This window comes from Phaethon lepturus, unplaced genomic scaffold (genome assembly GCF_000687285.1).
Source record: "Phaethon lepturus isolate BGI_N335 unplaced genomic scaffold, ASM68728v1 scaffold44871, whole genome shotgun sequence".
Taxonomy (NCBI): Eukaryota; Metazoa; Chordata; class Aves; order Phaethontiformes; family Phaethontidae; genus Phaethon; species Phaethon lepturus.
In genome coordinates, this window is record NW_010517824.1 from 4,468 (window position 1) to 31,787 (window position 27,320).

At 36.7% G+C, this 27,320-nt stretch overlaps 1 protein-coding gene across 1 annotated transcript; it reads right to left on the minus strand.

The window, feature by feature from the left end:
- On the minus strand, positions 1-26,897 carry DENND6A (DENN/MADD domain containing 6A). Its single transcript, XM_010296511.1, has 20 exons — positions 26,853-26,897; positions 23,917-23,955; positions 23,778-23,820; positions 20,231-20,343; positions 19,131-19,211; positions 18,658-18,763; positions 17,389-17,468; positions 15,820-15,882; positions 15,093-15,148; positions 14,609-14,731; positions 14,336-14,431; positions 10,831-10,925; positions 8,959-9,024; positions 8,806-8,870; positions 8,082-8,171; positions 3,074-3,127; positions 2,882-2,991; positions 2,205-2,307; positions 643-717; positions 1-132 (listed from the first exon to the last, which is right to left on the minus strand). Exons 1-20 carry the CDS (start codon positions 26,895-26,897, stop codon positions 1-3), a joined length of 1,635 nt encoding a protein of 544 aa, XP_010294813.1.
- Between the last annotated feature and the right edge of the window lie 423 nt (positions 26,898-27,320).

Genomic DNA, 27,320 nt, shown 5'->3' on the forward strand with positions numbered 1-27,320 from the left:
TTATGTTGTGCCAGTTTTGAGCAAGATGTCCTGCAAGTCATCTGGAAGTGCTAGTATAATATCATTGATGTGTGTCTGCAGCTTTTTCAATGTGTCAGTTTTCACAGGAAGCTGTTCTCTGTCAGCCTGCAACTGCAAAGGTACAATAAAACATGTTTTCTACTAAAAGTGCAAGTTTACCTCAAGACACACCAAAGTGACATATCAGCGAATCTGTAAAATTAGTTCCTCATTTGCCAACTGAGTAGGAATTTGGAGAGTAGCAGGTTTCCTCAACAACCACACAACAGCATGAGCTAACACTGATTTGGGCTTTCAGTATCACAAGAAAGTTTGGTTTTCCACTTCCCTGAGGATTCAGCCTTGCTCCCACTCAGATCAGTCACAGAGTTCCAACTAGTTTTAAAAAAAACAAGATCAGTGGAATGCTTCCAACATAGCTGGACAATGTTTGAAGCTAGCTAACTTCAGTCATGGCTTAAATGAACTGGTTTTGTTTTAAAAAACCTGAATGACTGATTCCTTGAGCTACCTAAATCTTATAAAGAATATTTTCATTTAAGTACTTGTAAACACAGCTATGTCATACTTTTAACTAGTTAAGTCAGGTAAATTTGAGCCATGTTCAATTCAGTTACTTACCAGTTTATTCTTTAACTTTAAGACAAGATCCACCGTTTCTACTTCAGTATGCTTCTGAGTCCAGAAAACCAAGTTCTAAAAGAATAAAAATTAAGCATTGAAATATTTATGGCAACATATATAATTTTTCAAAAGTAGTATTAATTTACACCTACTGTTCAGAATGGGTCTTCTCCTTTTCTTTATTCTCATGCCATTTACTAAACTCATTTTACTCATGTACTGTCTCTACTGTGAATTGCAAAATCTGCTTTATTTGCTTGTTTGCCCAGGACTTAGCAAAACAGGAGACTAGGACACAAACACAATACAAACAAATAAAAAAATAACCATGCCAAACAGGCTTAGTTTCAAAAATAGCATCTATAATGCAAAATGGCAATGAATGTTTACCACATCAGATCTGCCAGCACAATGAAATATTAAAATAGTGCCAGGCAGCACTTCTTGTTTCTAGAGCATTAAAGGAGATCACCTAGTCAATAACTAGTAAAATATATTCATTAAGTGAATCTTCTCATGGAAGTTTCTCTTCCCCTACCCCTTTACTATTCACCTGTTAAAGGTATTTCCTCGCATACAGAAAGATGTTAACGCTTGGATCAAAAGAAAAAGCCAATACGGAGCAGAGTCAGTAATTGATTTGTGACACATTCCCTTTTTTCTGCAGTAAGTTTATGTCCAATATAGCTGGATACATTCTACATGATATAATTGACTTAGCTGTTGCCCTGCAAATTATCTGGGCTGCTCTATTTGAACAACCTATTTGGGTTGCTACCATGTACTGTTTGGGAATTGACAAGGCAAGGGATAAAAATCAATGGCTTTTTTAAAATAACCAGCACAATTTTTTTGTTTGTTTCAAAGCTGTGGGGTTGACTTATTATTTTGTTCTGCCTATTCCCTTTTTAGCTGTACAGTCTCTTTTCCTCTTATAACACCTTTCTTTATCCGTTGTTCCTACTCAAATTGTACTGATACCCACATCAGCTTCTTAAGAATGGATCTTACAACATAAGACCATTTATGTGGCATTTTGTTATATATCAATAAACAGATTTCGGTTCTCAGCTTTCAATTACTACGGAACAGTTGTAGGCTTCATTACTATCTATATCTAATTAGTTGTCAATTTTCTATGGTACTCACTGAGTTTATACCTTCAAAGCTATAGACTATATCACAACTAAAAATGTGTTGGAACACCAAGGAAGGAAGCTGAATGAACTAACATTGTCAAGTAAGAGGAAAAAACTTGGGGCGGGGGGCGGGGATTCAATTTCAAAACACACAATGAAACAAAAAAGCACTACAGATACATTTTACAAATGATGACAGATAAAAAGAGTGATCTGTATTTCATATTGTTCTCTTTTCCTACGTTAGTTCTAGCTTGTACTTGGTTACCAAATTCATGTTTTGCTAGATCACACTTTGACAAAATTGTCAGTATTTTTATGTTCAACCAATGAAAATAGCAGGAGTAAAACTGATTTGAGGGAGAATATTTTTTTTATTACAAGATAATAAATATAATCGCAAGCACACGTTTTTCTAACCTCATTACAGAGTGCTTCTAAATGAAGGGCCTCCAACTTGTGTGTCATTTCTTTCTGCCGGCTCCTAAACCAACCATCGAAGTTGGGCGATTTCAGAAAATGCCTGGTAAAACACCAAAGCAAAATACATTTTATATTTTAATTACAATTTTGATAACACACTGTCTTCTACGTCATCAACTGTAAAGTAATTATGTTTGAGGTTGAGAACCCTTCCTCTGTTTACTTCCAAAAAATGTAATATTCTGAAGTGGAATACAACAGGTGCTTCTACTAATCAAGACAAGGATTGAGAAAACAACGTAAAGAAAAGGACTATGAAAGACAATCAAGATCAGGATCACAGACTCAGTTTGAAATAGCCTCATTTTTATCTTTGTGTTTGATTGTAAGGAGAAATCAAGTTAGAACCAGAAATAAAACCACAAATAATACCAGTATACAGAGACCTGTAGTGTTAGCAGCATCTTATGAAAACCATTAACAGGTTACAGAGAAACAGATTTAAGCGAGTAAAGTATACTAGGCACTATCAAGTCCTATTAAAGCATATATTCTAAAAGCAAGTATTACTCAAATTAATACTGGTAATAAGTTTGCTCAGAAAAATAGCACACATTTTATTCATTTGTCTTTATTGATATAGTTTATTTTTTTATGATGATGAAAGAAGTGACCTGTAAAGTCCTATCCAGTCTCCTTTTAAACCTGATGTGAGCTGTGGTCCTGCTTTTTCCAGTGTCTTCATGAAGTCATCTTGGCTAAACTGCCTCAGCTGTGGTGGACTCTATGGAAAGAAAAAAAGAAATCATTAGCATACCATAACTGTTTTCTCTAATTACCAGCTCATTCAAATTATATTTCCTTACCTTCCATGGTGATATGCATTTTTGCAAAGGCATTAGGCTTGCCACATAACGTTCCTAGGGAAAGGAAAAAGAAAGGTTGTTTGCATAACCAGTATTAAAAGACAAACAGTCCACGTGTATGTTTACTTATCACTTGAGACCATGGCATTTTCTCTTCTAAGTACTGGTACAGGGTGGGGTCATGCATATTTACCACATGAGAGCACAAGGAGCTTATCTAATACCATTTGTATTTCCCAACTAAACTGTACATCAGCAAGAGTCAAGAACAACATGAGAGAAAGGAGGATAGGAAGCAAACATACACATGGAATGTATGTATCCTGAACTCCAGCCACTAGTAAACAATCTCTCTTTTCTTTGGTGACAGTTCACATGTACCTTCATATCATGGGTGATTCCAAACAGTAATCCCACTTTGTATCAAGTATTTAGAAGCGATTTTTAGAGTCTCTCACACAAACATTAAATATAAAGCTAACCTACAAAACGCTGTATCAGCTGTGGGCATCTCTGCAGTAGCAGTGCTTGGCAAAGGCAAGGCTAGAGCCCCAACTAGCTATTTAATGTATGAGTAGTGGAGACAATTCTCAGCAAGGCCACTGCTGAAGCTTAAGGTCTGATGACAGAAACAGCTCCGCCTTTGCCAGCTCACACATGCGGATCAGTATAAGCTGCTATACATTTTGAAAGTGTTTGTATGCAAATGGCCATACATTTTGATCTGTGAACATAATCACCTTTGATAACGTTATGAAAAGTCGAGTTCTATCATTTGAAAAAAGAAAGGATGCCCCCATACACTTTTCTTGTGTGAAAGAATGTAAAGGGTGATCTCACCCCATAAATTAAGATTTATGACAGAAAACATATTAAGTTTCTCGCTTGAAGTGGAAGTCTGAGCAAGATGAGGGGGATGCCAGCGAAAGGTTTCAGATTCACCCTACATGTCCACTCTGTCTCAAAAGAACCGGAGAGAAAGACAAATTTCAAGGAAAAACTCCTCTAATCACTAACACCCAAGAACAAACAAGTGTCTAGGGATGTCCCAATTCTTGCAGACAGAAACTGGACTTGATCATGCATGCTCTAAAATGATGAAAAGTTCAGGTCATCCACAGAGAGCTCAGGATGGGGCAGCTGATACGTAAACACACAATGCCTGGGATGTCACTTCCCAATTTTAACCACTTGCCCAGAGAACTGACTTAACTTCACAGAGAACTTTTTGGGTTGGTAAAGTCCATCATTACTCGGACTTCATACCTCCAAATGCTAGGTAAGAGCATACTAAAACATATTTATCATTGCTATAATGCACAAATTGGAAAACAGATGACAAATTTCCATTTCAGTGCAATTCAAAGCCTACAAATCTGCATGGATTCTGCAACCTAAATACAATATTCATTTGTCAGCATAAAGGTATGTCAGGAGTCTGCAACCACTACAGCAGGATTTCAATTTAGAGGACAGGTAATTTTTTACTATTACATTAGATACAAATTCCTGGTTTAAAATTTGTCTCAGCAAATTGAGATCTCTGTCCAGAAAAAAAAAAAACCCAAACATAAATCTGTGAACATTAAACATTCCAAACTCTGCTGACTGGTTAGTAATGAGACAAAAGTTCCCCCCAACTTTGTAGTAGAGATTTGAACAGGTGAAGTACCATGTTTAGAGAGCAAAACACCAGATATCTGCTATTTCCAGAATATAGCGATGCTGTAAAATAAAATATTCTGATCCACTGAAAAACTATTCTCTGGGTGATGCCTTGATATAAAGTAGATATATCTCAACATTCAGTGATAGTCTCTCCTTTCTATAATTGTAATAACATTTTCCAAGTCACCTGAATTTGCAGCGTTTCCTCGGAATCTGTTTTATCACACCCAAAACCAGAAGAAAGGATCACCTGATAAAGCAATCTCTTGCAAGAATCATTATTTTACAAGAACAGCACATAGAAACTGTTGGGAGGTTTACTGTCTAGAAACCCTTCTCGTGGAACTCTGAGGAAAACCAAACCAGCTTATCACATCAGAAGGAAAATTCCTGAAGAGAAGTTATGGTTGAAGGAACTAAATTCCATTAGTCTCATTATGAACCTTCAGATTGCTGGACTCACCTCTACTACAGTTTAGAACAAAAACTGGAGGCTCTCAGCTGAGGTTGACTCAAAAAAAAAAAAAGAGAGAGAGAGAAAGAAAATGGAAAACAGAAAACTCTGAAAGCTTTTAATGTTGTTTTCCCCCTGGATGTAAAACTGTATCAGGTTTATGGCCAAGCAAAGTACGACTGAGAAATGGCAGATCATCATGAAAATGTCTTCTACTCTAAAATTCAAGGCTTGGGGAAAGACCAGTACTGTGCGTGATCATTGCAGTCACCAGTGATGTAGAAGTATTTATTGCCTCTGTGGAAGACAAAGCATGAGGATAATGATCAAAGCCTTCACCAGAACCAGGGGACATAAGTGTGCTGAATTTGTCCAAAATTTTATGCCTATACTTTTAATGCAAGGTTTGATATTTAGCTATATATTCAAATTGGCCTTGTTCTGAGCAGTGGGATTGGATCAGGTGTCCCAGTTAACCTACACTCATCTTTGATTTCATGATCTAGTGAAGAGCTCTGTATATGCAGTTCTTCCCCAATGGTATTTAAGTGTTTGAAATAGCCATCCATGCTAAGTTTCATTTGCCCTTTTTTTTTCCTGAAACAGCAGTAATCGTGAGGAAATCTGAGACCAGGTAAGAGAAAGCAAATTCTGCAGCCCCTGCTACATTGTGTTGGCCATTAAGATATCCTGACAGGAAATGAGAGGGAGATAAAGCTGAGTTTCATAATAATCCTTTTGCCAGTTCTAGTGCTCTGAATCTAAGTGGAAACATTGCCTTTTTCTCAAAAGTCTCTTGCAGCTTTTGTTTATGCTTGATGTAGGTGCAAGATTTGAAAATCCTGCTAATACTGCAGTAATCTGAACAAGTGGCTGCCTTGAGGCCATAAAACAACCACCCAAGGAGGTCTGACTGCTGAAATTACCTACCGCAGGTAATCCAATGGCAAAAACACTCCAAAAATCAATGGACAAAAAAAGAAAACAAAACAAAACAAAAAAATCTCTCTACCTTCAGAGACAGACGTTGTTCTTTGAAAGTCAGATAGAACATAGGTAAAAATGGAGTTGCAAAGATAAGTAAGGCTGCAAAGAATTAAGAGAAGTAAATTAATTGCCTAGAGGACAAGTAATGAAATACTCTGTTTGGACAAGGCAGATGACAGGAACTAAGATGTGCCAGATACAGCTTCTCATGCCAAGCATTAACAGCAGTGAGTGCGCAAATGTGACTGGAAACGGAAAAAATTCTCTGAACTTCAGTGATCTGCATGCAAGAGCACTAACACTAGAAGACAGAATAAATATTTAAGGCAAAAAATGTAAGCCACTCTAATTTACCAATTGAATTGGTTGGTCTTTCACATATTAGTAGAAAGATTACTTTGTAGTATCCCCTCAGCTACCATAGCAAATTACTACAAGACATTACACTTAGAGAGCTCTTCTCATTACACCGTACTTTCCAACTCTGCCTTTCCAATATTGACATTTCTCAAGGTCAGGGGAAACACCCTTACACTTAAAAGAAAAAAAAAATTAACAGTGGACAGAGGTTCCAAGTGTTGAGGAAGGGTTAAAGAAATTTACTTCTTACTCCATGTTAAAATACACATGCAGCAAACACCTGAAAATGCTGTCTAGCAACATGTACAAAGAAGCATTCCTTTTTGAGATCTGAACCTTTTGTTTAGGTAAATAAATGTTTCATTTTTGACATCAAACTATGGCCTTCATTTTTATGCTAAGTATGGTAGTTAAAGAAATGTAAGACTACAGTATTTTAAAAAGTCAAGACATAGCTTAATGGTAAATTTCTGTAGCTCAAATATTATTCACAGAATCACAAAATGGTTCAGGTTGGAAGGGACATCTGGTGGTCACCTGGGTCTTCCTCCCCTCCGCACCCCCCCCCCGCCCAAGCATACTTGTAGGCTGCCCAGGACTATGCCCAGAGGTCTTTTTTTAGCATCTCCAAGGACAGCGACTCTACAACCTCTCTGGACAACCTAACCTGTTCCAGTGCTCAGTCACCCTCACAGTAAAAAAGTGTTTCCTGATGGCTGACAGGCCTTCCTGTGTTTCAGTTTGTGCCCGTTGCCTCTTATCCTGTCACTGAGCACCACTGAAAGGAACCTGGATGCATCTTTACATCCTCCTTTCAGATATTTATATACATTGATGAGATCCCCCCCAGAACCTTCTCTTCCCTAGGCTAAACAGTCCCAACTCTCTCAGCCTTTCCTCATATGAAAGACACCCCAGCCCCTCAATCATTAAATTTAGTGGCCCTCACTGGACTCTGTCCAGTAGCTCCATCCCTCTCTGGTACTGGGGAGCCCAGAACAGGACACAATACTCCAGGTATGGCCTCACCATAGGGGATCACCTCCCTCAACCTGCTGGCAACACCCCTCCTAATGCAGTCCAGGAAGCAACTCGCCTTCTTTGCTTCGAGGGCATATTGCTGGCTGATGTTCAGCTTCATGTCCATTAGGACCCCCAGATCCTTTCCTGCAAAGCTGCCTTCCAGCCTGACAGCCCTCAGTACATACCACTGCATAGGTTTATTCCTCCTCAGGTGCAGGACTTCGCACTTCTCTTCGCTGAACTGCATGAGGTTCCTGTCAGCCCATTTCTCCAGCCTGTTAAAGGTCCCTCCAACCAGCCACCCCTCCCAGTTTTTGGACCCTCAGCAAACTTGCTGAGGGTACACACTGCCCCATCATCCAGTTCACTAACAGAGATGTTGAACAGGATTAGACCCAGTGTTCACCCCAGGGGTACACTGCTAGATACTGGATAGTTACTAGACTTAGTCAAGCTAACACCAAAAAAGCTACTCCATATTACATATGTAAAAAACCCATTCATCTAGGAACTCACTAAGGGAATAATGAAACTTTCTGTCAATTCCAAAAAATACCGCCGAAGAATCACACTCTGTGCTTCTGTAGGACGTTTCTGTTGTACACCCTTAAAAAAAAAAAGATATAAATATCACAATAAGTCTGTTACCCCAAAATATGTAAGTAGTTGTGGGTTTTTTTAAGATTATTTATTCCAGTGTTTCTGTATCCATTTGCCCTAAGCTCACACTTAGCACCCCCTAACCTGAACCATGAAAGGAAAGCAATAGCATCGAGTCCTTTTGCACAGATATTCATCCCTTCAATTGCTGATGTTTTTTCATTTTCATGTAAAGAAATTCAAGGAAAGAAAAATTTCTATAAACAAACTTGTGCAAATCAGTTAAAGTTTGGAAGCTCTGATTCTTAAACACCTCGTGTAAGATTTCTAGACCAAAGAGACTAGAGGGGGATGACACAGGGTGGAAAATCCAAACCAGATGAACTGATCAATCACTTCAATTCTCTAAATTGTTAAGCTAACTTCTTGAGTTCCACCAGTCATGTTCTTATAGAAACTGCTAACAACGCAGCAGCCCTTCTTCTACAATGAAGGTGTTCACCTATCTATTCAGTTCTGAACTGGAGCAAAGGAATCAGAATCCAGTTTCATTTCAGTTAGACAGAGCTCGGCCTTAAATGAAAACACCATACAAGAGTACACAAAACAATTTCCCCTAAGAAGAGACTTGCAGTATTACCTTTTGTAACTGTTTAATGATTTCTTCATCTTTGTTCAAGTATGGCTTGTAAGAGGTATAAACACCTAAAGGAAAAAAGCAGCACAAAGGAAAAATGGGGTATGCTTTTTAAAATTAAAATACTGGTAATTTAACTCTGAAGCAACTTATTACCAGGTTTGGAGTCCAGAGTTTTTAGGTTCTTCAGCTTTTTCACTTTCACCTGCTTTGGAACTTCACCTGCCAAAACATTTAAAGCCACCTTACTTGAAATCTCCATCCCTATTACTAGATACTACAATTAATGTGCTATACATTGCACTGAATTTTAGAAATGGATACTTCCATTTACAAGACTATCTAATACTGTAAGAAGCATTAGAAACACCAACAAGCATCTAAGTACCCAGAAACATCCAGTAAACATATAAATAACAGCCTACAGGCTTTTCACTTTATATTAGGGTTCCCTGTTGAAAAGAGAAAAGAGGAAGGGGGGACAAAACAAACCAAAAAAACCAAAAGGACATCCTTCTGAATCAAAGCAGCCAAAGAAAAATACTGACTACACAGCAGTGAAGTACTGTTTCATTACTTTCAAATTTTATTCCATCTTCCTTTATTCCCTTTAGGGTAAATACTTTCAGGAAGAAATCTTTAAGTACCTTGGCCAAAATAAAAACTGTATATAAGAAATTAAAAAAGTACCCATGGATTAAGTATTGTAAGAAAATGACTTCTTTTCCGTAGGCCAAACTAAGTCGTGAGTTTTTTTTTTTTTTGCAAATATATACTCCTTCAGCCAGAAGACCCTAAACCCTGTTAACAATCTTGCAGCCTCAGCATAACCTTCCTCTTAGATCTAGTTGACTGTTTGACTTCAGAAAAGATAATAATATAAATTGCTACTGAAACTGCAGAGTGGGGAGAAAAGGAAAATAAAAAGAAGACAACAACCAAACAACAACAAAATCACAAGACCTCTCTTTGTCCCTAAAAAACTAACATTTAAATCTTTAAAGGCAGGTCAGACAGATATATCTCTAGAAATTCCTGACTAAGCATTTCACATAGCTGCACCAAAACTTTAGAATTTCATACTTGAAACTGTGTATCAAATTTGAAGGCAATCTGTCTATATGCCTTTGCAGAGGTTTAATAGTTTAAGATTCTATTTTCCAAATCTTAACTACACAGCAGCTAGCTAACTCCTCCCCACACAACCTCAAACCCCCACACGTATTCTGAAGCATGGACAGCCATGCTAATTTAAAGTAAAGCAAAACCTTGCCTAATTATACTGAACACGGTGCATAATCCTTAATTAAATTTGGTGTATTCAGAAATTGAATGTAACTTATTCTACAAAAATGAATTTCACGGTGTAATATCCTAAATGGATATTTATGCATTCCCACTTTCAGAACAGAACAGTGAACCTGTCACAGCAAACAGCTGCATTCAGGAATGTCACATAATAGAGTTCTGCAGTATTTAATTACAGGCTAGCAATTGGCATGTTATCCAAAGATTACCTTAAAATTCTACTCAATCATGTTAAGGAAATCATCCAACTTGAACAATTAATAATCACTGGAATATTGCCAGGTTAGAAATACATTATCGAAGTACTGTCAATAAACAACTTTTTATATTATTGTAACACTCAAGCTTAGCTTTCACATGGGTTTTACTTTCTGTGCACTTGCTGTGACTGATTTAGTACATTCTACTCATCCTAAAACTAACATCAGTAATAAATGATGCTTCTCATTTTAATACCTTACTGGTAGAGATACAAAAATGGGATTGCACGAAAGTTAAACATTATTACTAATGAGTATTGCCACCTTTTGCATTTAGTATACTACATTTGGCAATACAAGACATACAGTACTCAAGAGCCTAATTTCACTTGACAGATTTACGTCCGTGAGGATTTGGTTAGTATTAAACTAAATTAATAGAACTAAGTTCCATACGTTTGTAAATAAACACACAGTTAGATCTTGTTGCACAGAATTGTAGAAGATATTTGTACTTTACCTGGAAGTTTAATATCTCCAATTCGGATAATGTGAGGCCAGTGCTGAAGTGTTTTAGCAAAAAAAGGATTCGTCACCCCTAAGATGACAGATGGTCTAGAAAAATAATGACAATGTTTAAAATACGACAGTAAGAGCTTCTGTCCTAATGAATAGAAAAGGTCAACTTTAATTCTTAACTTGAAATTATATTCCTTTTGTATTTACGAATTACATTTTAAGTTCCATGTAAGAGCACAGTATATTTATCAAAGTTTTTAAGTTTTAGAAAATAGCAAGACAGATGCATCTTGAAGTCCAAATGGTAGTGGAGAGTAAAAGGGACATCTGCTTAGGCTCTTGGCTAAATTCTGTCCCTTTGCAATGATGAGAACAGGGTATTACCCGATTTTTTTTTTTTAAATGAGCAAGAATCTAACTCATATTTGAAAGACAAATTGCTACTTTTCAAGGTTTGACTATAACAAACTCTCAGTATTTCAATGGGCATGTCAACACGACTGCTGTTTTTACGAGACTTTTCAGTAGAGCTACTGCTCAGGTGACATGATTAAGAAAAGGAGACACTTATATCCTATTTCCTTTCCAACACTTTAGCATTCTTTGTTAAAAACAGTTATCAAGTGATGAAGTACAAGCACATTAATAGCATTGTGCCCAAGGTCACAACCTGTCAGGTTTTTGTCTACCCTGTGCTTAGCATCTGGCTTTGAGGATGCACAGGGGCACGCAGAGCACAAGAGGCAGTAAGAGCAAAAGCTGCTGCTACAGCACAGGCTGCAGAATTTGGGAGTTACGGCACTAATATGATGAAATATCAACATGTGTTTAGAATACTGGCTGCCATCCACTTTACAGGCAAACATTAGCTAAGAAGAGAGTATAACTGCAAGCTTCATTGGAACTACCATATTAAGAATAGGTTATCATCATTTCTTCAGATTGGTTTTAAGAATCCAAATTTTAACACTTTCTGTACACTATCCTCATGTTTCCTGCTTCTCAAGGCAAGATGGGGAGAAAAATACTACATACTTTCTTCAAATTTTTATTCAATTCTTCCAGCTATATCATGGCATCAATTTCTATGTTAACCTACAAACATTTCTGACTTCCATTCCTCTTTCCACTTGCTAATTATAACTACACACACACACACATATATCTAAAAATAAACCCATTAGGTATTTACAGGTAGGACAAAAATCTGATCGCAGTTCTGTAGCTTAGTATAATGCCTGGGCTATGGAAATAGCAATTTTCAGCTCTCCATTCCATCTCAGAATGAACAGCACAAAATTGTATCAGTTTCTCAGAAGTCTTTTCTTTCTTGTCACTGACTCAACCTTCACCAGAAAAATCACTCCTTCCGAGTCCTACTGCTGTTCAAGTATGTTTACCTGAAAACATTTTATTCCAGATTATATTTTATACTTTTCTCCACTCATTTGAATTCAGTTACATCATTTTTTGCTGTTTCTATAATCCTGTTAAAATCATTTGCATTACTGATTTACATTCATTGGGATTTGCAGATGTTGTGTATTTTTCAGCATTACCAGACATGATTTACAGTCTCTCTTCCAAAATAATTATGAAGGCCAGTGTCTGTAAAAAAGTCTCAACAGATTCCTTTGTTGTACTCTGAAAAATCAATTTATGACGTTTTATCTTACGTTCTTTTCATGGTCATGTCGGAATAATCAACATAAGAAACAAACTGAGCTCAAAAGAACCCAAACAATAGGCTCTCTCCTTCTCCCTAGGAATGGCTCAAGCCTAGCCTAACTTAACACAACTATTAAATCTTACCATGACTATTTTGTGTAAAGCAAAAGGCAAGTTTCACATGCAATTGGTTTGGACCAGTGTACAAAAATTGACATTCTTTCACCAACTGAAGGGTTAAAGACCAAGGGTTAAAGTCAAGTAAGGCTTTCATTTACACACACACACACACACCCCACCCCTCAAAAAAATAATAATTCTCCAGGTCAAGGTAAACTGGTAGCAAATCATGAGGAAACTTGTTTCATTGTTACTGGTGATATAACAGCAAGACTTGGTAAGCTACTTGGTCACTTTTAGGAGCTGTGATCTATCATACTTACCAGAACCAAAGTCGATTTTAAGACACTGAAGTATTTTACGAAAAGGCATGATAAATCAAAACATCAAGGTAGGAAATACTCCTTTCTCCCCTCTTGCTAAAGGTAATAAAATACACAGAATCTGCATAATCTGGATTCTTCCCCTTCTTAGAGCGACTTCTTTAAAAGCCTACTTCCATTCTTTCCAATTTTTTTGTTTTCTCTAAGAAAGCCAGAGCAATTCTACCTCCTTTTCAAATACTGTGTTGGTTTTGGTTGGGATAGAGTTAATTTTCTTTATGGAAGCTACTATGGGGCTATGTTTTGGATTTGTGCTGAAAACAGTGTTGATAATACGGGGTTGTTTTTGTTATTGTCACTGTGGAGTACTGCTTACACAGAATCAAGGATGTACTGAACAACCTTTCTATTTTGCTACAGAGGAGCAGATGCCATTTTTAAACATGGGTTACTAAAGTTTAACCAAATTCTTCATGGAATCATTTTTAGAAACTAAATTACATACTGCATGACTATTCCCATGGAATACAATCTGAAACATAATGCCTGCGTTTGTATGTTTTTCCACTGCTGTATCTCTGGCAATACTTCCGTTGAGAGAGAAAATACAGTAAAGAAAACAACAAAAAAACCCCCCAAAAAACCTCATCACAACCACCACCGCCTGTTCAGACATTAGAAAAAAATTGTTTATAAAAAGATCAGTGAACCTAACACATACACTCCCCTCCCAAATCAAGTTGCATTTAAATAACATATAATAAGAAATAGTGGAGGTGTATGCTCTCAAAATAAGAGTAGGATTAAAAAAAAAAAAAAAAAAGGTGAAAAGTATGTCCTTAAAGCAGTTTCAAACAGAATTGTTTTTGTAGACTCATGCTCTTAAAAAATGAATCTTAATTTCTGAATTATTTACAACATTTTTCTAACAGATTTAGCAAAGAGATATTTTCAATTATTGTCTCAGCTAGGACACTGACTGGATTAACTTTACAAAACAGCTGTATGGATGTTGAATTCTAGAAGCCACTTTGTTTAGTAATTGTTTAAAAATAAAAACAATTACAGAACAACTTTCCAAGGAGCTACTATGGAACTGGTATTGCACAGACAAACCCTTACTGAAAAGCAAAACTTTCTCCCACTTTCATATTTGCAGTTTTACTTTGTACGCAAGTATCCTATGAAGCTTAAATGTAGTTTAATTATGACATTGTTTTGTAACTTCTTTATCCTATCAAACTGGAGTGAAAAACTTCAAATCTTCTAAATAAGGAGCCTAAATATATTCTCCAATGATAGAAATTCAGAGTAGTTAAGCAGTGTCTTAAATCAGATCTATGGTTACGAGCGGCTGTGAGCAATATCTTCAACAACAAAGTTTGATTTACTCACGGGGCTTGTGTGCGAGTTGTATATTCTTTGAATTCACTGTCGTGGATGGTAAAGTATGGCCTGAAATCACTGCAGTACTTTAATGGTGAAATACAACTACAAGGTAGAAAGAGGATAAGCTTGTTTTATGTATACAGAACAAAATTTCATTAAAGAAACAAGCAAATCTAGAATTTGTAATTCTATCTGAATGCAACAAAGGATTAAGCTGCACTCAGCTGCAATCTACAATGACTCACTTGGTCATTATTTAGGAAGTTCCACTACATTTACCTAACAAGTGCCAACACTGTTTCTGAAGATTCTGACGGGGATGGTGCCATCACGACAAGTGGTTCTCCTAGAAGTACTAGTTCCCAAAGCATCTGGATGTGAAAGAAGACTGGACAGAAACACCTAAAAATAGATTGAGGTATTTTAATACACTTAACATAACCAGAAAAAAAAAAATACATATTTGATTAAGAACTGGATAAAAAGGAATTTTGCGGTAGTACTTAACAGTAGTTTGAAAAATATAAAATACATAATATAAAAATCTTGTAAAACGGAGCATTTAATAAACTTGCTTGCTTATTGCAGTTTCAGCCTGCATATTGTCTGAATTGTTTTTTAGACAGCTTTACAGAAAAAGAATATTAAAAACAATACTGATAAATGTTAGCTTGCAAGCTATGAGATACGTGTTATAGAACTGTCCTAAACCTTTTGACTTTTGGGAATTCACAACAAGGTATCAATCAGTCCAAAGTCCTACCTGAAAAGATCTACTTCATGAACAGTCGGTAAAGACATGGAGATCTGAGCATCTGCCTAAAAGACATTGCAATGCTTGTTTTTTAGTCATCAGAATACGTAGGTATTAAATGAAATAGTTTCCCTTAAATGCCTACAGACAGTAGATGGAATATACCCTAATTATTTACCACTACTATACTACTGCAGTATGTACCACATTATCTCCACAAGTAACTATTTTTGCATGCTAAACGCAAGATTTCCCCCAACACACACACACCCCACTTAGAGGCATGCGACTTTCAGTCCAGAAAAGAAACAAAATACTGAAGCTGTTTTAAACAATGGCCACGCAGCACATGAAGGCACAGAAAGATTTGGTTTATATCAGTCTTCTGTGGCTAAAGGTTTTTAATTTGGTTTTCATCCTCATAAAAAACTAGTTTAGTATAGTTTCACCCATTAAAGGTTCAAGTCCAGTAATTCTGTCAGCCAACTACCCTCTTCCAGGAGCTGGACAATCCGTTCCTAAAGTACCCGGGGTAACTGGGTTAGAATACCTTTTCTGTGAAGAATCCAATGCTAGACTCCTCCATTCCAAGTTTCAAAGACTGGGGATTTCATGATTATTGAAGTGTACGAGGATTTGCTACGAATCTTTCATGAACAAGTTTAAAGTAAAAGAATGAAGGCAGGTACTTAGCTTTATCTTGGGGTTATATACGATAGAAGTATCTAATCTCTACCTGGTGCATATTCTGTACTATAGGTGTTGTTCCAGCCTTGTCACGATATGTTGGAATCCGCAACTTTGGAAGAAAGAGACAAATTTTTTCACCTTGTATCGAATTCAACAGAGACTTCCAATGCTGACTTACAGACAAGATGTAACATTTAAAGAGGATATACTACAGTATGATGCTTAACTTACTCTACATAACATCCACATAACAGTGAATACATAGCTGAAGACTACAGGCGATTGCCACAAGAATCAATATGCAATACTATGTAGTACTGCATTGCAAACTGAATGTTAAGAGTATGAAAACTATAATCCAGTTAAAGACTATTGATAACACTACCCACAACTATTACAATAATTTCAATTAAAACATGTTTATATGTTGGAGAGAATGATCTGAAATAATTCTGTACCACCTTAAAACCCCATAACCTTACTTTTAGGGAAAATACTCTCCTAAAACATCCTGTGGGTATGAGGCACAATCCAAATCTACTGAACAACATAAATATCTTTTTCTGACCTCACAGTCTGCATCTGTAAGTCTTCAGTACTACAAAGTTAACCATATTGGAAGCTGGTGTGCACAAATGGATGTAATATATACACAACAATTAAAACTGACTGCCCAAACAGTGGAAAAGAACAGGGACAATACCACTGAAGATGGTAATTACGGCTTCATTCAGCTTAGGAACGCAATTTCAACTCTCATGGCTAAGAATTACCCATGAGATAAATGCAGACAATACCCAAACAAGATCTATCTGACACTTGTCATCACCATCCAGCATTCAGAACACTGCTTTATTAAATTTGTGCTTTCAGAACACTTTCAGAAACTTCTCCTTCCTCTCCGTGGTGAAACACATGCATCTAGCCATAAATTTGAGAGTATCTGCTAAGAATATACTTCCAACTGTAATATCTCGATCCATCAAATCTATTTAATTGAATTTCATATGAAGATGTTATGGCTCCCAGAGGTCCAGTTCTTAGCCACCATTTAACCTCTACAGTTCCTCCCCATGCACTAGATGTAACTTCTCTAATAGCTTTCTTCAAAAGTATTTCACTTTCTTTGAAAATTATCAACAGATCAAGAGATTAATCTCTGGTCTGTGGGCCAAAAAAGATTTTTACTTACCAAACTTGAGGAACAAGAATGATTTTCATCATTGTATTTAATTTGCTTGACTGGAACTTATCTCTTGGTATTTGAAGTGTTACTTAATGTTTGATATGACAAATACAAGTAGCATTAAAGTCTCCTAGAATGCATATTCCAGAATGATAACACAGACACTGCAATTGGTAGTTGTACTGAAACACTTCTTTTTAATATCTAAAAAAATTACATATTAACCTATGCCTCATAAAAGATCCTTCCCTCCTTCCCCCAATCAAGTAACCTAATGAAGATCTCCTCGACCTTCACTCTGAGTGGAGCATACATCTATTCCTGTCCTGAAGTACGAGACACTGAAAACAAGGCACAATACAGTGAGTATCTATACAGTAAGCAGAGGGAAAAAAACCCTCAGAGAAAAGTAAGTGTAGGAGTATTTACCTTCATTATAATACCCATAATAGGCAAATGCAGTATTTTCCCTGGAATTGGTGGTGGCCAACGATCAACATCACTACAAACTTAAAGAAGAAAAAAAAAAGTATTCATTTAGAACTAGTGTATATATGCTATAACCCATGATATTGTAGTCACCTTTGTACACATTGCAATTTTAAATTAGTGCTGATAGCCCACAAATCTCATGATCACTCTATACTCTAAAGTTTTACAGCCTTTTTGACATTCTTGATGTATTACTTTGTTAGAACTATAAGGGTTTTCATTTCAAGAAAACAGCACCCTCTTGTCTTCCATTTCTTGTAACAATTTAGGCTCACATTAGTTGGTGAATCATTATGTGAGAAACCATGAAAGCATGTATCAAGAAACTTTGAAAAGAGCACACACATTTATGTACATTAGCTACTGTAGAACAGATAAACACTGTTGCGGGAAAAGCTAGCTTTCTAGCCAAGCCAGAATGATTTTCAGCATTTTGTTGTAAACAATTATATGACTACTAATCCTAGTGGTTTCTGCAGACCTTACTTTGTTCATAACACAGCCTGTTAAAAAACAAAAGTTTATCTACAAGTGATTAAAAAATACAATTCTTTCATCAAGAGTGGTTTCTACAAATTGCTGTCCAGTGTAAGTACAAAGACACGGATGCTGTACAGGGCAGAGACAGTACAAAAGAACACAGCACTTCCAGGCAAAGAGCAAATAATTTTCCCATTTGACCTTCTGGCTCTTAAAAGTTCTACAGTAAGGCTGAAGCATCTGTCATCAGGGCTGCTCTGTTGCCTTTTCTCTTTGGTAAAAAAAACCCCACACAAAATACCCCGCACTCAAGATGACATTTGTACAGTTGCTTAACAGAAGTTGTCAGAATGTCCAAAAGGACTTGATTTGTGAAGAGTGCGAATTAAGAATTGCCATCAGCTACCTGTGCAGAACAACTGGTCCTGTAACATACAACAAAATCCTAGATGTTTTAGGGGAGAGCTACAACTCTCCCAGGGAGGATGCAAAATTAGAATCATAGAATCATTTAGGTTGGAGAAGACCTTTAAGATCATCGAGTCTAACCGTAGATTAGTTCTGTTCAGTGATTTAGAACTCAAGCCAGTTTGCTCAAGTTCAACCCTCCACCCTGCAAAAAGACAGAAATGCAAACTAGAATGTGACAGTGTTGTTTGTTATTTCTCCAAAAGAAATAAGTCATAATATAGGTGCTCTTCCAGAACAACATAATAGTACCACTACCTGCTTCCAGGAAAGCTTCACTTTTTTCAAAGTATTCTGGTGCTATTTGCTTAAGCATGGTGCGGAAGAGATGGACATACGGTAGTTTGCTAATGAGGACCAGTGACTGGAATAAAGAGTAACAAAACAAAAATATAATTTAAAGTTAACCCTTTCCCTCAGTTCTACTGGTTATCATCAGAGTATGTCAAGTGTGATTCTTCTCACACATGCAAGCCAACCACACATTTGACTACAGGCAACTGCAAACAAACAACTCCCAGAAGTTCCCATCTTTTCATTTTTAACACAAAAAAAAAATTTGTTCTGACCGTGCAGCTGTAACATAGCATAGATGATGTAAAATTAGACCAACCTACTATAGATCAACAATGAATTTAGTTAAGAGAGCAAGATACTCTTCCTGCTCCTCTGAGGTCACTGAAAAATAATTAATTTCCCAATTAATATTTTCCTAAAAGAACTGAAATCACCTTCTGGAAGTAGCCTCTTTTTAATGATTTGTCTCGAACTTGTCTGAAATATACATAGCCATAGTAATATGCTGGATCTTTCTGCAAAAGAAAGGAAAGAATTCAAGACAAAAATCTGATAAATGCCCTTCTTTCCGAAGCATTCGATATGCATTTTAAAAGCTTATTTCCCTGCAAGCTCCAAAGTTGATTAAAATAAACTATAAGGACTACTCTGTTTATTGGCATTATTTTTTTACTAAGTAGTTGAAAGAGAAAACACCAGTGTGTGGAAACAGCTGTGCCTTCTAGCTTCACTATTTTTGTATGTACATTCTCCTGACACACCATGAAAGCAAAAACAGAATTAATTTCCTGAGGAATAAATCAACAGTCACAATTTTCCAAAGTAGCACTAAAAAGATTTTAGCAGTTAGAAACCTTGAAGCCCTGACTTGAAAAGCTAAAAACTAGTTTTTCAATGTGTTAGTTTTATAGAAGATGCTTGGACTATTAAGGAAACATGCTCTCACATTTCAAAGATAAAATGTCAGCTTCATCCTTCCTACAAACAGGAACTCAGGTATTTGCCACATAAACAAATCAAAATTGAGTTTAAGAATCAGACTCCCACTAGCATAGTTAAAGACCTCAATATTCCATAAGGACATTCTGAGAACAACTTTTTGGCCACTCTCTCTTTTAGATAACTGTTCCATCTTCAAAAAATGAAGGGTGGAAACAGAGACAGACATCAAGTTTTTGTTGTTTGTGTTTGTTTTTTTTTTTAAGTTATGAAGCACTTCAGATTTCCCGTAAGGTAACAGGTTTTACATTTGATCTACAGGTTTCTAGTCAGTAACAAAATATTTGTCTGCTCATGGATTTACTTCCCTACAGTCCAAAACCCATAGCAAGAAAACTTAAAGAATAGTTAATGGAACTAATTATTAGTTAATTATTATGATAATTACATGGTACAAAAAAAAACATTTACTCAGCTTTGTCTTTCAGGACATCCAGTTCAGAGATTCTGTTTTTCAAGCATTAAATTTAAGCATGAAGACCCATAAATTAACATTACCCAGCAGAAATTAACTTCATTTTTTCTTATTTCCAACCTTTAAGTAAACCGGTAGATCTCTATCCAATTGGTCCAGAAAACAACACAATGAGACTTTCCTTCCAGACGACCGTCGAAATCTAAAACAAAACTGTGTGTCCCCAAGACAACCTAGATAGAGGGAAGAGATAAACGACAAATAGACAGTGTTCTGAGTTTGAATCTTGTTTAACATGAGGACTTGTCTACAGCCAAAGAGGTTAAATGGTTTTGGTTCATTTACCTTGCACTGCTATTGTGCCCTGCTATTGCAACCATTTATATTTTTATAAAATAGCACCTTTGGCAACAATAAATAGCCTACCTTCAACAAGGGAAAAAAAAAAGTCACTCTGCCTCACAGTGAGTTTATTAAACTGTCATGTCCTTAAACAGCTCTACTAATGGCTGTCCTCCTACTGTTATTACACATTTTACTGGTCTGCCTGTACAGCTCTGATTATCTTAACCAGGTGTCATTTCTCCATTGAATGACTGCACTTAGCCTTTTTTTGACACAAGACAGTTCCTACCTAAGTCCCACCGTAAGAGTGTATTATGCTGATCTCTTATAACTCCATGTGCAGGCCTAGGACTCAGTATTTTTGAAAGTTGCAAAACTAACTGCAGAAAACCGAGTGAAACTCAGTATTACTTCCCAGTAATGCTCCCAAGGAGTGAAGTTTCCCTTCATTTCTATCAAAATTAATTTCCGAAAGAAAAATGTAAGTAAGTATATTAACTTCTTGCAGTCTGAAAACAAATTTGGGCTAATTTTGTATCAGATACCAAAGAAACTTTCTCCAGGTGGAACATGAGAACTAAAGTCTCAGAACTTGTGTTACTCATACTCTCATGGCTGTTCTCGCCATTACAAATTTTGTCTGCTGTTAAAAATAGAAGCAGCTCCAAAAAACCGTTAGTTCAAGCAGAAGCTATATGTGCTGAACAGAACATGCTGTTCATGGGAACAGTGATAAGGGGGACTGCTGGAATCTTAAGAACATGCAGGTACATTACTCATTCTAGCAAACCTTTAAAATAGTCCCTTCGCAATGCAGTGCTATTAACACGAACACAATCAATTGAAAGACAACCTCCTGAGCATTGCCAACTCGTGGCAAACAAGACTGTCGTCACTGTAACAATGTAAACGTTCATGTAAGTGACTGTAAAAACCAATCTACTATTAAATTTATAGCTACTGTTATAGTAGTAGGTTTCCAGCTTGCTTCTCCATTAGTGCTTTGCTCTTATAGCTTTTGGATGTAACTTCCAAAGATCTCCAAGAAAAAAAAATCATGAAGAAAAAAAATCATGAACTACTGTTCGTCTGAACTCTTCACAGCTGTCCCGTCTCACATCAGCCAGTGCTAGTTGACTAAAGAGTAAGGCAGAGCTCCATTCTACAGGTAACTATTCTTCAGACTTAAAAAGCTCAATTTCATCTTCTCTTTCAGCCACATACCTACTGCTGCAGCAACCACAGACAGCCAAAACACTCAGTCAAATTCACTGACTGGGCAGATCAATACCGGCATGTTCAGAGCATTCAGGTCCAAGTCTTAGAAGCCCGTGAAGTTGCAGCAGGAAACCCACAATGCACCAAGACAAAACCAAAAGTAGCAAAACATTGTATGATGGGATAACCATCCCATTCAAACAGGTAACTAAAGCAACTTAGCCATATGGATCCAATCATAATAAGAAAAACACAGCACATGCCAATAATAAAGCACTAAATAGTTGCTCCAAGTTTTCATAGCTAGTTCCCTTCATCAAAAACCAAAAAAGCTATTATAAAAAGCTATACACAGAAGACCTAAAAGTAAATTACCCTTAATCATTATTATGTCAAAATATCATTCAGAATATGACGGCTTCTTACGTAATAAGCTATTCCAGTATGTAGAATTTGAAAAGACTGGTAAATGTATATTCTTTCTTCAACTGTCCATGCAGAAAATGCAAAAGCATTATTTTAAAGGTAACTGTACTAGGAAACTTAGCTTAAAAACACAAAAAGTGTCATGACCTAGTACCCGATTAAATCCATTCCCCCCGCCCCCCAAATTCATAGCCACTACAAGTCCTAGAATGGTATCTATTTGTAGTTGTTAAAAAAAAAAAAAAAAAGAAAAAAAAAGTTGAATTAAAATGAAAACCTAGGAAAGACTGACCTCAAATTTAGTGGCAAGCTAATAAGTTTCTTCACTGATGTGTTACACAAAGTTTTCCTTTTTATATTACGGCCTACAATATAAAAATAAATCATAACAGCCAGCATACACTCAACAGCTAGTTTCTAGAACGCAGGCTTTATGTAGGTAATTCCTCTACATCATTGGAAACTTCAGCCTACCAGGAACGATCAAGAACCTACAGGTTCTTAACAGGGACATTATAAAAAGCAAAAAGGTGGGGTGTTTTTTCCTGCTGAAGATAAACCCTCTTTATACTTATTCTGCCTAAAATAACTAAAATTCTGCCTAAAATACCACTCTTACTGGGAAAAAAAAAATTAAAAAAAAATCAGTCTTTGTAACTAACACATTATTTTTGATCTTCAATACGCCCTTTGATTGTTGGACAGATTTGTAAGTATTAACAAAAGTATTAAGAAGATACAATTAACTCATCTTCTCTATCAGTAATAGAAAGAAGCTCTTAGAGAAAATATCTTAATTTTAATGACATTAAGACAAAGGAGGAAGATTAGCCAAGATATTTTGTAAAATTATGTAAGAGAGAGCTCACACACATATTAAAGGCACACCTCACCCCGTATCAAAGTTGTTACGCTGCAGAGCAACCAAAAGCACAGAGTAAGAGCAGTTATAGGGACAAGTCTGTTACTACAGGTTTTGATTTTCATAAAGAAATAAATGCGAAAAGAAGCGTCTGTACTTCTGCCATATCTTTTTGCAGGTGGTCCAAGTCATCAGCCACATGCCTCCAATTTCTCTTTGGCAGCAGAACAGTAGAAGTTTAGATGAAAGAAGAATTTAGCAAGCAGGACCACACACAGCAACAGAAACATCAACCTATAAGCCTAGGTTTTCCCTTCACGACTGTTCTTTCTAAATACTTTTAAGTCAGTTTCACTGTTATGAATTTAGGAAATATACATTTACTCCTTTATGTCAGGATGGTTCCATATCCCTTCGATTTGCTCTACCGAACCATTCAAATTCTGTGCCTACACTTCTCTCTACAATGACAATATTATTAATTTTTTTTAAAAGCAAGATTAAGGTGTTAATTCTTTACTTGCAAAGTATTCCGAAACATCTGCATGTATGTCATCTGGAAGGTCTTATACATTCACATTCCTGATATTTCATTTACATAAAATAGTAATTTTAAAAAGAGTTCTCTGACCTCATTGCAATACACACAACTACAGTTTTATACTTAATCTTAATATTAAAACACAGAAAAGTTTCAAGTAAGATATTCATATAAGTATTTAGTCTAAAACCATTAATTTATACTGTCAAACTCTACCTTTTTTTAACATAGCTTAGTCCAACAACAGGTGACTGCAGAGTGAAGGAACCACTTACCTGAATTTGAATCTGGAAAAGACAAATAGCAAATATTGGTTTTCTAAAGGGTGGGGAAAAGAAAAATGAAAGCAGTTATATTTCCTGAAATTACTAAACTAAAAACAAATTATATAGTTATACAGCAACCATGACTTACCTCTTTATCTGTGAGTCTTGAATGTGGAGGATATATTACCTACAGGAAAAAAGTATTATTTTATTTGAAAATAAAGTGGGTATAAGCAGTAAGCTTCTATTAAATATTTTTATGATACAACTCAAATATTTGCCTAGCCACAGGCTATTTTCAATGGTAAGTTATTAATATTATGTCTCTGGTCTTATTTTTCGTATGTTTTTAAGCTAACCTGATCAGCCTTCTTTACAAGGTATTTTGGATGCCAGTTGGAGAACACACAGATACATTAAAATATCAAGAGTAACTTGAGGGTTTTGGTACAACAGGTCTCAAAGGAGAGCAGGATTACACCCTTTAGATTTAACTTGTACATACAAAATGCAGATGATTCCATAGAAAGCCAAAACCACGTTATTGTCTGACAACTGTTGCAATGGATAGTTAGGTGGGAATAATCAAAGTTCAATCACAAAACATCCTCTATATTAATACTAACTCTTGGAGGGTGAACACTGGCCCCAAATGAGAGTCGGGAACTGTGAAAGCTCAAGGAATACACTCAAAAAGCCAAGACTTTTGTACTCACAGAAAATAAATTTAATATGTTTTTACAACGCAGAAATAAAAAAATGGTGCAACAAACTGTAAGATATGGAAGCATCATTTAAAAAAATCTGGATGTACAAAATCAGTGATTATGCAAGAAAGAGAAAAGAACATACAGCAAAGAGGACAAACCTCAGATACTTAAATTTCAGCTAAGAAGTTCCTCCAAAAAACCCCTCGAAATTACTGGAATGGGTAGCTAGCTTGTAAGCAAAGGAAATTCGACATAAATTCAAAGATTATGTTTCAAAGAAGGTTTCAGGGCTTCCATTGATGGGAACTTCTCTCAGAACAGAAGATCAATGCAAGAACACTAATTTAGTCTAGAGTCCTCACATTACCATACCGCTAACATCCAGTATCTAATTTAATCTTGTTTGATGAAATGTAAGTAAATACATCTCCTGATAATGTAATGCTACCCTACTCTATAGAAAACAACAAATATATCCACTGGCTGGTCTCTGACTAAGCAGGCCTTCTGTCCCCTGGCCATGAAATCCTGAAGTAATTTCTTTTTCCCCGCTCAGTCTTCTATGCGACAATGTGCAGGCATACAACATACTATCAGTATAACTAAAGCTAAAAGCAGACATATGGGTCGAACACCTGCATGCTGCATTTAGTAAACCTGTCGTCATCTTTTTTTAATCTCTTAACATTTTCCTATGCTATCTTATGCTAAGCAATATGCTGAAAAGTAACTCAGCAGTTGAATAATGCTGAAAAGATCTGCATCTAGCCAGAGGACTGGAGTACAGACCGGACTTGAATTCAACTCCTTCTCCTCACTAGCTGGTGTATCTTCCCAGAAGTCAAAGAAAAAGGAGCAAAACCAGCAGTAACTGTTTCCTCCCTCCCATCACACCTGCCCAGCCTTTCTGACCTGCATGGATAGCTACATCAGAATGATGCGGTGATAATGAAAGTAAGCGCAGCCCAAAGTGAAGTTTTACCAGATCTCACAATGTTCTGAACAACCTGACTAAAGAAATCCAAACAGAAAAGAGCATTTCTGTGAGATACTGCTATGTCTGCTATTTGTCACCAGAAGGTGTTGAAGATGAAGCTACCTATCAAAAGCAAAGGGGAAAAGACAGGAAAAGACAAGACAGCAAGAGAGACAGAAAGAAGCAGAATTAGTGGAGATCATCACTTTCTAGTTTCCAAATGTTTGCCTCCATAATCTAAATGTCCTTTTCACGTACTTTCTCTGCCCCCCTTCCCCCCCTCCCAGCCCCAGAGAAACAATAATCTAACTTGCTGGACAGGAAACAAACAAACAAAATGCCTAAAAGGCTAATTTTCTGAAAAATGGATTCCAGTGTTACAACAAACCATGTGTCATAAATACCTATTTTCTTATGAGAACACATGCTTAAATTTGTAAGTGACAGAAAAGTAACTTGAGAATTGTGATTATTAGAGGAAATACAACCTTGGGAACTATTCCCCTCAAACACAGTCATAGGAATTTACTTCTAGAATTGCAGATTTGGGCAAGGAGCTGCTTCTTTCTGTCTGAGGATAAACCATCGTGTGTGTGGGTGTGCAACAACAGAAATGCTCGGTTTGCATTTCCCTGTCTTTTACTATTCTGTACTGATAAGTAACCTAATTGTTAAGGATTCCAATTGAAACTAAAAGCTAATTATTCTTCCTGCAGCAACATAACTGAAAAAAACTCAGGCCTCAGTTATGTAGACATTTTAAGTTTCATTTTATTCACACGTTCAACTAAAATTAGGGGGACTGTTTGCAGACAGGACAGAGGCTACTCTGTGCTCCTCTCAGCCACCGAGCACATTATCTACTTCAGTCACAGGTTATAAAGAAATGCTTGTCTTTGTTGCTATCAACACCTTAAAACATGAAGTGAATATAGCTTAGAAAACTAGCACAGTACGCTGGTTTCTTATTTACACTTCTCCTGCAGCCAACAATGCATATCAATTATGCATTTTTAAGATTATAATAGCTAGTTTGGTTGACTCTTAGGGCAGTCTGCCATACATGTATGCTAGCACCACTTTAAAAAAAAAGACATTCTTCCCTGCACACCAACTGTGCCTGTCACACAGTCGTATGGTGAGTATGGTGAAACAGGATGTGCAGCTGATCCAAATGAGAAGTATTCTAATTTATTTTTCAGCCCAGTCAGTTCCCTACTGCAGTTCCAAATGCAATTTCACAGATGTCTGCCTGTCGCACACAACGGCAAAGAGCAGCAGGGAATTAAAAAACCCCTGCAGTTCGCGGCAGCGTCACTAAACGCATCGTCACAGTTTGACATTAATTTACCGGTGCAAGAAAAATGCTTCAAACATTTCGATAATTTATTTGCATACCTTAGCTATCTGGCGAAAACTGTTGCTTATGAAGACGACTTGCATTCACGCTATTATTATACTGCTTTAATACTCTATTACACTCACAGATTTTTTAATCTTTAACATCTAGATGCCATGGAAATCAGTGCTACCCGTATACAAAGCAAGCTGATGATGTATTTAATAGAAATCTTGGCCCGAGATGAAAACCGTCCGCAATAGCACGCTGACGTGACAACCAGCATAACGAAAACAGTTGCTTGAAAATAATTAAACTCACCTCACGCTCCGTGGCAGCTGTCGCCGGCAAAGGCTTCCCCACAAAGCACTCCCCCCCGCTCCTCCGCACGCTGTGTCAGACCTCGCCGAAGCACGCTCCCTCCCCTCCGTCGCCTTTCGGGATTTTGCACAATCACGTTTCTCTCAGAACACCGCCGGGCTTCCCCCGCTGCTGTGCAACACCGGCACCAGAGGAAGTTCCCGATT